The 12,876-nt window shown below is 36.9% G+C and overlaps 1 protein-coding gene across 3 annotated transcripts in view; it reads right to left on the bottom strand.

The window, feature by feature from the left end:
• RGS12 (regulator of G protein signaling 12) overlaps positions 1-12,876 on the bottom strand; it is a gene marked incomplete at its 3' end in the record, with an annotated part of 83,144 nt that extends 70,268 nt beyond the window's left edge. For all 3 annotated transcript variants that reach the window (XM_082482289.1, XM_082482290.1, XM_082482291.1), the window contains exon 1: positions 10,953-12,876. In XM_082482289.1, the coding sequence (XP_082338415.1) occupies positions 10,953-12,809 (1,857 nt within the window). In that variant the 5' untranslated portion in view covers positions 12,810-12,876. The remainder of the gene's footprint in view (positions 1-10,952) is intronic.

Here is a 12,876-nt window from a genome sequence, read left to right as displayed (position 1 = left end):
ACAAAATACAGGCAGCTGGCAGCAGGAACCCAGAAAGGGGGAAAGAAAAAGGAGAAAGAAAAACTGTGAGGCTTAGGCCAGCTTTACAGCATCTAGCAAATTTAGTCTTGTGTGGAAAACACGTTACGGTTTGTGACCTTGAGGGGAAACTAAAGGGGCTGAATCTCATGGGACAGAGATTTTGGCTGCTGTGTGGAAGAGCAGGAAGAGGGAAAGGCAAAAACGTAAGAAGGGGAGCTAATCTAAAAAGTTAAAAAAAAAAATACCACCAAGCCTGATCATCTACATTTACAGAAGGACACTTTAACATGCTTTCAAAACTGTTTCATAATGAAAGCTAATCTCACAAGATTCACAGACGTGAGTGAAATAATTTTTTTAAATGTTTGAGGAAAAAAAGCATAAGAAAGTAATTGAATATCATGAATAAATTTATAAGAGCTGTAAAACAAAAATATAGTTACTGGTATGTAGTAATTTTGATAGAAATTGTTTCCTTCTCATGTTCAGGTGGAACTAGTATACCACCCTCCGATCTGACCATTTAAGATAATACAAAAGGACCACGCACATGCTAGAATGGTCACGTAGGACCAATTGCCAGCTGGATTAGAAAAATTCACCAGAACAACAGCTTGGGGAGTCTTATACAATCCAGCTAAACCATGCTTGCAACAGAAACAACCATCACTACCCAAGACAGCAACTGGCCATCGTGCTCCAAAGTCAATTCCGCAGGTAAGCATTTCCCTATACTAAAAAGTCCAATAAATTAGATTCTTTTAACAAAAACTCTAAGTGTCTGTACAACAAGTGTCAATTTAAGTACTGATTTCTGATTAATTGCCTCTAAAAAGCACATAACAAAAGGAGGGTGCTTATTCACTGATTTTATCACAAAAAAAAAGGAACAGCATCATTTAAAAGGCCTCAATTTAAGGAGCTCAGCTAATACAGAATTCACTATGTTCTATGTGTCACAGAGCTTAATCATGCTAACTATAAAATCATCGAATTTTAATTTGTCCTTCTCCTATTTCCAGCTATTGAAGCTTTTAAAAACCTCTCACTGTTTTTAGGCTCTATGACTTTGTATGGGGAAGTGCGTAACAGTTCGGAACCCAGATACACACATAATATAATTTGAAACTTCTGTGGATATTCAAAACACACCAAATTTACTCTCAGATGTTAAACAGCAGAAGGGTCAGTCTGGAGCAGTTCATCTTTACAAAAAAAAAAAAAACGTAGGTTTAAGACTTCAGAAAGAAAGTTCCTAATTTAGACCCTTCTGAAAAGGGATGGGAAACAGGGATGCCACAGTAATGCCAATATAGTCACTACACAAAATCTCAAAAAATGCTGAAAGTGTCAGAGGATCACAGAACAAAGTAGTGGATACAAATACTACTCTGTCATCAATATTGTCTCAAATCCTGCTCTGGACCATTTGGCTTAACCTTCCTCTGTTGTCTAGTACCACCCCTATGTGCCCATTCTCCCAATTATGGGTCCTGTTAGCTGAGTGACCGCCCCACTAGAGCAATGCAGAGCAGGCAGCCCTGTAGGCCATCATATCCCTTTACCCTTCATCCTATCAGCCAGCATCACAAGCTCTTCCACCCAAAATCTGACAGTGGAGACTTGCAGGACTTGTAAAGTGAGGGCCTATGGGGCCTGAGAACAGGATGGATTGAAAAATGAGGTATGTTGGGTTAGTGCCTCTCGCACCCTTAAAGAGATAAAAGAATCTGGGAGGTAAATGGGAAAAGCACTTGCTGTGGTCCAGTCCCCTGGACCATAACAGGAACAGGAGCAGCGAGTCCTGGGGTAGAGGCAGGCATGGTGTGGGAGAGGGCTCCATGTGCTATGGAACAAAACAAGAATGAAGTAACACCCTCCAGGCTGCCCAGCACTGCTGCCATCATCATGGATTGACATCACCTTACAAAATTGGATTAGGTGAGAAAGGGTTAATTTAAAAAGGTCTAGCATCATTCAAACTTTACAGGCAGCTTTTCCACAGGCTTTAATGCCACTGCAATTCCTGTAATGATTTATTTATTTTTTTTGGCACCAGTATGACAAAGGTTTCAAATGGTATTATTCAACATTACTGGTCAATGGATGTGATCACTTTTAAGAATCTCTCTTTACTAATCAGATGATGACACATTTCACTGCCTTCTAACCATTACAGTGGCATTTTCAATAGCAGTTAGACCCATAATATAATCAAGAATGACGTAAAATTTCATGTAAGATCTCTATGCACTCTGGGAAGACATAAAAAAGAGGCTGTCCTGGACACATTGGACATCCAAGTACATGAAATTTATTGCTTGACTCCTGTACTCAGGACACTGGGCACAAAACACTGACCACCTACATTTCAGTACTATCCTAATCCCTTTTCAAACAAAAAACCCACACGTGTTGATGGTATTAATGCAGATGGAATAGTAAGATCATTTTCTCAGTATAACTAGGTAATAGTATCTTGTATGAGTTGGAAGCTTATTAGTGGGAAATTGCAGAGGAGCAGAAAGACCTGAGTACACTAGGGGAAAATGTAGAGAAAATTACCAGTACACACGTAACAATTGGTTCCAAATCATCTTGAACATTAGGTAGGCATTAGCTGGGAACATTAAGTCAGTATGGTCCAATAATCAGTAACAATCAAAAAGACAAATGAAGAATCATCAGCAAAGCAAAAGAAATCAAGAAATAAGCTTTATGAATACATTGCCTGCACACGCATTTTAAAAACTGCTTATAGTCATGGTCAGCCCATCTCAAAAGTAATATGGTACAACTAAGGGAGGGAAGATTACAGTTATGAAAACTTTTGTATGGGAGGAGACTAAGCTTACTTCTGCTTGGAAAATAAGTGATTGGTGATTGAGGTTTAAAACAAAATAAAATGACTAAGAGAAAATAAATAGAGAGTAAGATTGTTCAGTATTTCTCATAACAAACATTAGCAGGTATGAAATGAAACTACATGGAAAGTACAATTATGTACTGTTTTCTTTCCATGCTAATAAACTGCAGAATATATAAGAAGTGATACCAGGAATGCCAAAAGTACAACTGAGTTTAAGAAACAACAAATTCAAGACCAAAGATTCACAAAGGTTATTATGCACAATGATGTGGATGGTTTCTCTACAGGAGGAGTGTCTAAACCATGTGCTGCTGAAAATTAGATGGATATATTTTTCACAGCTCTTCTATGTTTTTTCTAAACAGCTGCTCCTGGCCGGTGCCCAAAATAGGATATTGGCCTCAATATTGGATATCTCATCAGATACATATGGATGTTTTTACTGACCAATTACAAAATAAGTATTAACCATCAATGCTATGTACTATGAAAGAAAGTAAATAATATATGAGGTGGTATTGTATGAAGTATTAACAACAGGGACAGGAAAATGTACACTACAGTTACACAAAAGCTTGACTAGGAAATCAGCATAAAATTTTGGTTACTCAGTTCCAAGAAAGAAGAATTTAAACTAGAGTAGTTTCAGAAAAGGGCTACTGAAGTTATCTGGAGAATGAAAACTTTACTTCCCAGAAGACTAAAAGACTAAGCGCTTTACATCAAACAAAATGAAAGCCAAAAGAGAATATGATTTCTATGCCCAAACAAAAAGCTAAACACTGAAGAAAGAGTCACTTTCACTAAAGGAGACACTAGCAGCAGAAGAAATGGGTATGAGGTGGCCACGACTAGATTTCAGACTGGAAAACAAAAAAAGGTTTCTAACATCATAATAGTGATGGAATGTTGTTCCTGTAGAAGGCAGGGTGGAAGGGAAAGCAGGGTGCAAACATTTTTTTCAAAGGTACAACTGCTAAGTATGTGGAAGGCTTGATAACACATGATTGCTTAAGAGCTAGAATTTGTTTTGATGATGCAGAGTATCCTTCTCTGGTACTATCTTTGCAAGTCTATTGATGTCTTAATGGCCATTTTATTTATGGGATTAATTTTCAACTCTTCATCTTGAGGCTTCATTTTTTCCATGTTTCTGTTTAAAAACTTCAGATAAGTTTTAGCAATTCCATATTTATTTTTGTTAATTAAAGACCTTTATTCCATATTGATCTATTTCTTCTCCAGTGAAGAACCTGTATTTTACAGCTCTTTTTTTTCCTCTAAATCTTCTCAACTGCAAGGAATTGGGATCTACCTTTGTACAACTGAAAGCTCAGACAATAGTTTTGTAATCTCTTATTTCAAAGCTTCTGTGTTTAAAACTTAAAATAAAGCCATTTTTCATTATTTCAATTCATTCTGGTCTAATTATTTTTCTCCACACTGTTTTTTCATTGTTGCTATTTGTTTCTCAAGATGCTAACTTCTCCAGTGACATTGCAACTCAAAACTAGCTCAGAAATCCTTAGATGCCTGCATCTCCCCTTCACTATCATGATGTTAATCGGAGTTCAAACCTACACTTGATCTAGAAAACATTTAAATTCAGGTGTAATGAAAAATTCTAAGTCTCTAGCACATAAATTTGAAATGAGAAAAATTCACAAATTTGTCCTGGTTTGAGGTAAAACAGGATCAATTTTGTTCAGTAACTTGACTTTTTAGCAGGGCCTCTTCTAACTACTGAAATTAACTGCATATTGTACAGATACTGTTTGCTCTCAGAGTGATAAGACCTATGTTTATAATTGATGCCAAGGCACGGTATGCAGAGAGGCTCCTGCTTATACTTATTGCTACAACAAAGGCCAGCTAACTTTGTTATTTGCCCCGTTGGAGGGTCAGAAGTGGAAAAGTGCAGAGGGATTGCACCTGTGGGGAGAAGGAGACAGGACAGGTGACCCAAAACTGACCAACAGGGTATTCCATCCCTCTGCCTCATGCTCAGTATAAAAGCTGAGGGATCAAAGAGGTCAGCCTCTCTCTTCAATGGCCAGTGCCTGAGAAGGACTCTGTTCACGTGCCTTTGATCCCGATCCTGAATCCAGATCTGAAATCCAGTTCCCATCCATCACTGAGTCCAGTCTGGGACTTCCCCAGTGCCAGACAGTGACATGATTGTCATCCTGGGAGCTTAATACGGATTTGTATGTATTTATCATTTCCATTTTATTATTAATATTTTCATTAAAGTAGTTTGGTTCCTTCTAAGTGCTTAAGTCTCTCTCTTGCTCTCCTGCCTCTCTTTGGAGAGGTAGGGGAGAGCATCTGTCATTCCACCTGAGTGGCCAACCCAGCCCAAACCACGACAAAACTCAACACTGCTCTACAGACATTTACTGTCCAGATTTTATCTAATTTCTTTTCGAGAGAGAAGGACCCAGCATTATTTTGGCTATTTATACATTTTTAAAGATCCTAGAACTAACCATTTTTTAAAAAATTATTTTAGAATATTATAATACATACAAAAAGGCTGCATGAAATAACTAAACATTTAATTGCTTTTCATTTTCTCATAGCAAAATGTATCAGAGGACATATTTCATATAAACGCCTCTTTGCAGATTAATACCTTAATTCATGTTAGCACATTCTCAGATCTAGCTTGGTGTTTGGGATTTCAGTTGCGTTCTCTTTAAGGTATATACATACATCTCAAATCAGATCAAAGCCTATAATTCCAATGGTTAACATTAAATTGTACTGCTGTAGAGCAATCCAGCTGCCATTAATTCTGCTTTATAAACAGCTGGGGTGGAACAATTTAAGCTAGTGAGCAAACAGAATTGTAGAGGAAAGGGAAAAAAACATGTAATTATACAACAAAAAACAAATATGGGAACCACACAGCTTTGCCAACATTGTCTTTGCATCTATAATATCTGCCTTTCAATTAGTTCACCATCCAGTTACCAACCTTAAAAACTGCAATTCTTGGATTTGAAACAAATTACAAATTTTCACAAAAAAAAAAAATATTCCATTTTAACTTGAAGAGCATAACTTTTTCGGTAATACTTGCTTCGGAAACAAAGACAACTCTGAAGTAGATACAGTTAAACTTCTGATCAAAACAGAATAACAATAATAGTAACCCAGAAAATATATTAGCATGGAAAGATGCATTAGCGAATCCCACAGTATTGCTCACCTGTCTTCTCTCTTTTACATTCTTACAATATTTTCAGTAGCTTAAGTCATGAAGGTTACAAAGCAGTTGATATGGGTTTTGGTTAAAAAAAAAAAAAATATATATATATATATATTTGCAATACTATTGTCCAGTGAATCTCAGACAATGAGATTATCTATTTTTTCTTCCTCTAAGATCTACAAGTGGGAACAATTTACAAATCCACGCTCTTCATGAGCACAAACAATAATGTGGTCAAGACAGAAGTCTTACAACAAATGTGAAGCAGAAAAGGGTTTCTAAAAATCAAGACCCCAAATTTTAAAAGGCTTTTTAATTACTTGGTCATATTCACTTGGAAACCTAGTACCCAAATACTAGTTATTCAGCTCAGGTTGTAAAACCTCTTGTGATCTTAAACGTTATACATGCCTCCAAAATATTAACAGAATTTCTCTTCAGAAAAAAAAAAAAAAAAAAGGAATGGCAAGAGGTCAATGCCTAAGATTCTGTCCTCATGGAGAGAAAACTCAAAGACGAAACTGACTGTTATGAAGCTTTCCAGTGGAAAAAGGAGTATTTTCCTAGTAAAACTTAATTTAAAACAGTATTGGGTAGACAAATTTTTGGCCAGGCGCTAGCCTGAAAACAGAGAGTGAGGGTTGAACTAAATCAAACGTATTAGAGTAATTTAGTCTAGAGGGAAAGGAATGCTTTCCTGTTCAGCAATTTCTCACGTCCCTTGCCAATCCTAACATCCCCTGATGTCTTCACGTACCTTATGATACTCTTCTTTTGCATAACCCAAAATCATGGAAAAGGATGAGTAGGTAACTGAAACTTAGTGGAATGCTGAAAAAGGTAGAAATAACAAGGCAACAGCAAAGGAAGTAGTACAGTGCAAAAGGAATAACAAACAAAAAAGCAGGAATTATTCCATTCCCACTGAAACCATAACCAGTCTCTTCATCCGCTAGTCTCATAGAACTCACTAGACCACACACCCCTACCCAGTATCAGTCTTACAGCAATTCAGAAGCTTCTAGCTGCCAGAAATCATCCTTAGTCATTCTGAGATTCAAAGAAACCTTCTGTGAGCTTCCTTTTCAGTGAATTTCAGGAACATCATCAGGCCTCCCACTAGTCAAGAAGACCCCCCAAAAAGTCTCATAAGATGTAGTAGAAATCTGTTCACATCAAACTTTTAGGAAACACAGGAAATGTGACGTTCAGTACAGGAAATAATTTTAAAGGTGCATAGGGCCAGAGATACCCTCCAGTAAATCTCAGCCAGAAGAGGTGGAATAGAACTAAATTTCCCTGATTTGGTTCTCCTCTTCCCATGTACAAACACCATTTTAAAAGCCAGGGATTTAAAAACAAAAAAATACAGCAATTGTGAAAGTATGAGCTCAGTAACTTAGGGATAAATTCCTAACAACATTTTAAAGCAAAACAAAAAAAACTAATGCTATCCAGTAACATTTAATCAAGTTAGGTTTTTTTGATTTTTTTCAACTATTCACACTTATATTGAACTTTAGAATGCTTTGTAGTAGTGTAAAGAATATTAAGATTTAAAATTATTACAAAGTTAACCACAATTCTAATTTGTAAGTTGAAAACATCATCATTAAAGGGACTAAAGGGAAAACAAAGCTTAGAAAACGTGTTTACTTCCTTGTAACCTGAAGTCTGAAACACTAACTATTCCTACCCACAAGAAACACTTCCCAGGTCCAGTTCTGAAAGTGCAATTTTAAATACATATGTTCACTAGAGCTTGCTCACATCTGCCCATGTGTTCTGTACAATTCACAAATGTGCTGTCAGTATAGCTATAAAATCAGGAAAGAGTTTATGCCCCTTTTACCCCCCCACTAGCAATGTACGGTACAGCGTATTTTCCTGAATTACATGCTGTGATTATCACTGTTTAGCCGCACAGCGGTTCTGCTAGATGAGAATTGCATCTGGGAACTCATGTCCTTTCCCCAGTGTGTAATGAAAGCTCCAAGGAAGATGGTACGTAATACGGATGTGCAGATTCCATCACAAGAAATTCTAGCTTTGGTAACCTTTTCTCCCTCTGGTGGCTTCTGCACATTCCCACTCATAGGATATATTACCCTTCAGTATTAATGTAAGACAAAAAAAAAACCCACACCTTAATTAAAAAGCAATTTAAGGACTGCTTTGCCAAATGTAGCATTAGACTCAGCCACTAGGTTGTAAAAATATGAATGTAATCCCATATGGCCACTTTATATACTTTATTCCATGACTGGAATGTGTCTGAGCATGCTGTGTAAAATCAGTTCTCACCACTTAAGAAAGGTCACAGGAAACTGAGGACGTATAGTTTTCTAGAATGCAGCATCTAACCCATCTGAATAATGTTTTGGAATAGACAGTCTTACCTTTTCTCTTCACACAAAGCAAAAAGAGTCTGAATTTCTGAGTATCACTCTCATATGAAAGCAAATTAGTGCTCTAATATGCAAAAACATAGATTTTGCCTATTTCTGCAGTACGTAAAGGAGTACAGAGGCACATTCATCAATAATGACATCCCCTGACTATTTTCATTAAAGATTTAAGGCAAGAACGTAGTACTACTTCATCTTCACGAATTACTTTGAATAATGCTAAGTGCTTGCAACTCAAACTTGCAAATGATTTCAAGACTTTCATGAGCTTTTATCATCGGTTTCAATAGCCTTCAAAAATACTGAAAAACAAAATTAAAATGCAAAAGAGGTTCTGTAGCCTTAATGAAGAGACTAAATTCTAAAGCAATGTAGAAACATTTGAAATGCATCTTGCAAACAAATTTGTTATTAATCAAATAACAGAATGCCTATTTTCTTAGTAAATAGACTCAAACAGGAAGATTGAGATATTTAGTGTTGGAACATATATTCTGGTATATATGGTATATTTCACAGTAGGTGAAATATTATTACCGTTTATCCACATACAGAACGTCTTTCATCTTAAAGTGATGATTTTATTTTCTACGAGATTTTCATTAGTGTATACTTGACTTCCATGAAATAAATGTTTCAAACATCCAGAAATCTTTTTTTATTATTATTTTAAATCTCTGGGGGAAAAAAAAAAAAAAATATAAGCCATATTACTATCACAGACAACAATGCAGACACAAATGTGTTGCAGAGACCATGAAGGAATTTCAACATCATCCCATGCAGCTAGTCCAGTCCCCAAAGTGCACTTGCAACCAACATCCATAATGCATCTGCACTAGGTGCATATAGAGGCCTTTTCCTTGGTCCATCAAAAAGATCATGAAGCATGTAGTCTTCATAGTAACAGGTAGAATTGATTGTTCGGTGGTTTGGGTGGGCAATATTTACAAAGTAAGTGTTTCTGTCTAGATAATTTCTATTTGTCTTCTGAAAAGTGTGAATCACTTTGTATTTAAGATCACCTGAAATTTAATACACTATTGTGGGTCTGGAAAACAATGCTGCCTGCAGCAGGCACTTCACCTTAAAAAATAATGTCCTGGTTTGAGGTAAAACAGGCCTAAACCATGACAAATACACTAGTGTATAACTAGTATATATACAATTTTATTTTTTTTATTTTCAGCACAAAAAGCATACAAAAGAATGTATCTGAAAGTTGTTGGCTTCATAGTGCAAGAAAAGCAATAAAAAATAATTTCTCTTTCCACACCAAAACGTTCTGAAGTTCTGCATTCTAATCCCCCAAAAGTCTATGCCTGAGTGTCATACCAATGCAAAGATTTTGTTTATAACAGTGGGAAACAACTAATAAATCTCTACTGTCATCTACTTGAGGGGATATTTTTAATCAGGTGAAAAAAAAATTTTTTCAAACAGATTTGGATAGTATGATGGACACTTGAATCGCTCATATAAGCAATACTTCCTCATGGAACAACAATGCTTCTCGAAGACTAATTTGGAGTATAAGGTTCTGTCTTTCCCTGAAGTCAGCAAATGTTTTAGATACAACTCCACTACTAACTCTTTTAGTGTAAGATCAATGACCTCCACTTTACTGGAATCCCAGTTATCAACAACAGACTCCCATGAGATTAGTTCCCTCAACAGCAAAACGTGTATGTGACAAAGGGAACAGCATGTAATTATGTTGGATACTCGTCCCACACTTTTAATATTCTCATTTTGGTTTATAGAAGCCTAATAGTAGACAAAACAAGTAGATGAAGCAGTAATTTGGAATAAAATTCGAATTACAGCTTACTGGCAGAATGTTAGAATTGTGACCTAATAGTGGACACTATAATCACCAGTAACAACTATCTTTTGATGTAGGTTTAACGCTACTTGTATTGAGAAGTTTGGTGAAGTGAATTTTTATAATAAAATTGTCTTATTGGGTTAAAGTTAAAAGTGTATAACATCAGTTTTTGAATAATGATTAGACTAAATCTCTATAAAAATAGATATCACTAAAATAATAACATTTGCAAGCCAGCCTTCTATAAAAAAGGAACCAGGCTGTTTCCATTCTTTTGCTGCTGGAGGTCAGAAGGAACTGAAGTTGCTAGAATGTCATGTCTCCTTTTATTACAATGCCACTGCAACATTTGGAAACAATGAAGAGACAAGAAGAAATGTGAGAAAGCTCTAACAGATTTCCAGCAGAAGTACAACTACAGAGCTGCACTCAATTAAACAGCAATATGCAAAGCCTCTGCAAAGGAGAAAGAACCATATTTTCTTCATCTGAAATTTTGTAAATTATATCATACACATTTAAATTTTAGAATGCAAATAATACCATAGGATGTTGGATTTGGAGGTTTTTTGGATTTTTTTTTAGGAATCAGTATCAACATATTCTTACCTTTTTATCTTCTTTAGACTTCCTAATACTGTGCGGAGGACCAAATTTGTTCTGCATGCAAAACATCTTCTTAGACCATTCATTTTTATGAGATTTTAACTGTGGCTGACCAAAGCTGCCATCGACTCTGTATCTGTCAGCTGGAATCTTACTCATCGGCGGGGGAAGAGTTCCACAGTTAACGCTTGACCACCCGTCTGTAGAATCAGTGTATGACTCCTGGTCACTAGCATTTCCATGCTGCCATTCTTGTAAAACATGCACAGGCAACCACCTTTGATTGCCTATGCCTGCAGCATTTTTCTTTGAGGGGGGTACTGAATTTCGGGAGGAAACCAGCGGAACTTCAATACGAGCAGAAGGACTTAAGTGTTTGCTTACGTTTTGGGACTTATCATTCTGAATTACTTCTAAAGGAACATTTCCTTCTTGTTCATGACAGAAGCCATTCCAATGGGAAGCAGGCTGATTTTGTCCCCTTCCTACTGGATTTTCCCACACGCTGTTAGGAATGTGTTTACTCGGATTGCTCCCTAAATCAACCACCAGAACTCTATTATTCTTTTCTTCTTGGTTAAAATTTCCAATTCCACTATCGCTGTTACTGCTTGTACTATTATTCTGATGAGCATCTGCATCACCATCAAGAAAAGCCCTCGCACGCATTCCCTCAATCAATTCCCCCATATCCCTATACAGAACGGAAATAAACTGAAGAACGGGTAGAGACGATGTTGGAAACTCCAGACAGCCATTTGTGTCTGGATCTGCTGTACATTCCAGTCCAAAACGCCTTGCTATGCCCTGGTGAATTTTATGATGAAATAATTCAGGATCCACCATAAAAACATGGCAAGATGTCCTCAGAACCCCTTCATCTTCCTGAGCCAAGCTTGCATCATCATTTGTTTGCATTGTAACTAGTCCAAAGAATCTTCTGTCATCTGGGCAAACAGCACTGAATGCCAGTTTCTCCGCAGGATATTCTGCCACTACACCTGATTTGTCACTGCAGAGCTGAATACAGTCATGCATTATCTTCATCATCACTAGCGAATGGATTTTTTGTTCTGCCCGCAGACGTCTCATGCACCCACGAATAGCCTGCAAACTCTCATTTTCCAAATTCGAGGTTGTTGAAGGAAGTTCAATTGAGCCTAGGTAACCTACAACCATGGCAACGTTTAAAATGCTTGCATCTAATCCAAAGTCTTCTGCACTCTCCAGTCCAATTCTAAAAACTGAATCATCATTCAGGACTTTGGATATTTCTTCCTTTGACAGTAGGTTTGGATTGCTTACACTTTCATTGCCAGTTTCAAATTTAATAGCAGCAGAATCTGAAAATGATCTTTGTTTCGGTGCAGAATTATCTGAGTTACCAACACAAAGAGTAGGATTCTCAAAGATCATGTTGAAAATGCCACCGGACTGCATTTCTTCAACAACTTTCTCTGCTCTGTTTATACCCAGAGCTTTAGAGTCAGGTTTGGGCTTCAGCCACCCCTTCCCATCATAAAAACTGACTTCTTCATCACTTGAACATGAATCTCTATGACTAATCCCTTCACCAATGACCATGTGCAGGACTCCAGAACATTTTCCTATAAGTTTTACTACATCTTCATGAGAGGCTTTTTTCACATTGATTTCATTAACTGCAAATATCTGATCTCCTGCTTTAAGTCCAACATAATCTGCAGGGCTTCCTTTCATAACGCAACTAAGAACACAAGGAGCTTGTCCAGAAAGGGTAAACCCATAGCCTGCTCTTCCTCTAGCAACTTCCACGCTTCTTATCCGAGGAGGAGCATGCACGTTGAGTCGACGTTTGACTGTTTCCCCAGATCTATACATTTTGGCTTTTTTTCCTGAAATAGGAAAACTTTTAATTTGTCCAGATTTTTGTCATGTTTCAAGAGTA

This window comes from Vanellus vanellus, assembly GCF_965231255.1.
Source record: "Vanellus vanellus genome assembly, chromosome: 4".
Lineage (NCBI taxonomy): Eukaryota > Metazoa > Chordata > Aves > Charadriiformes > Charadriidae > Vanellus > Vanellus vanellus.
Note: the sequence above shows the minus strand (reverse complement) of the source record. Positions and strands in the feature narration are given on the sequence as shown.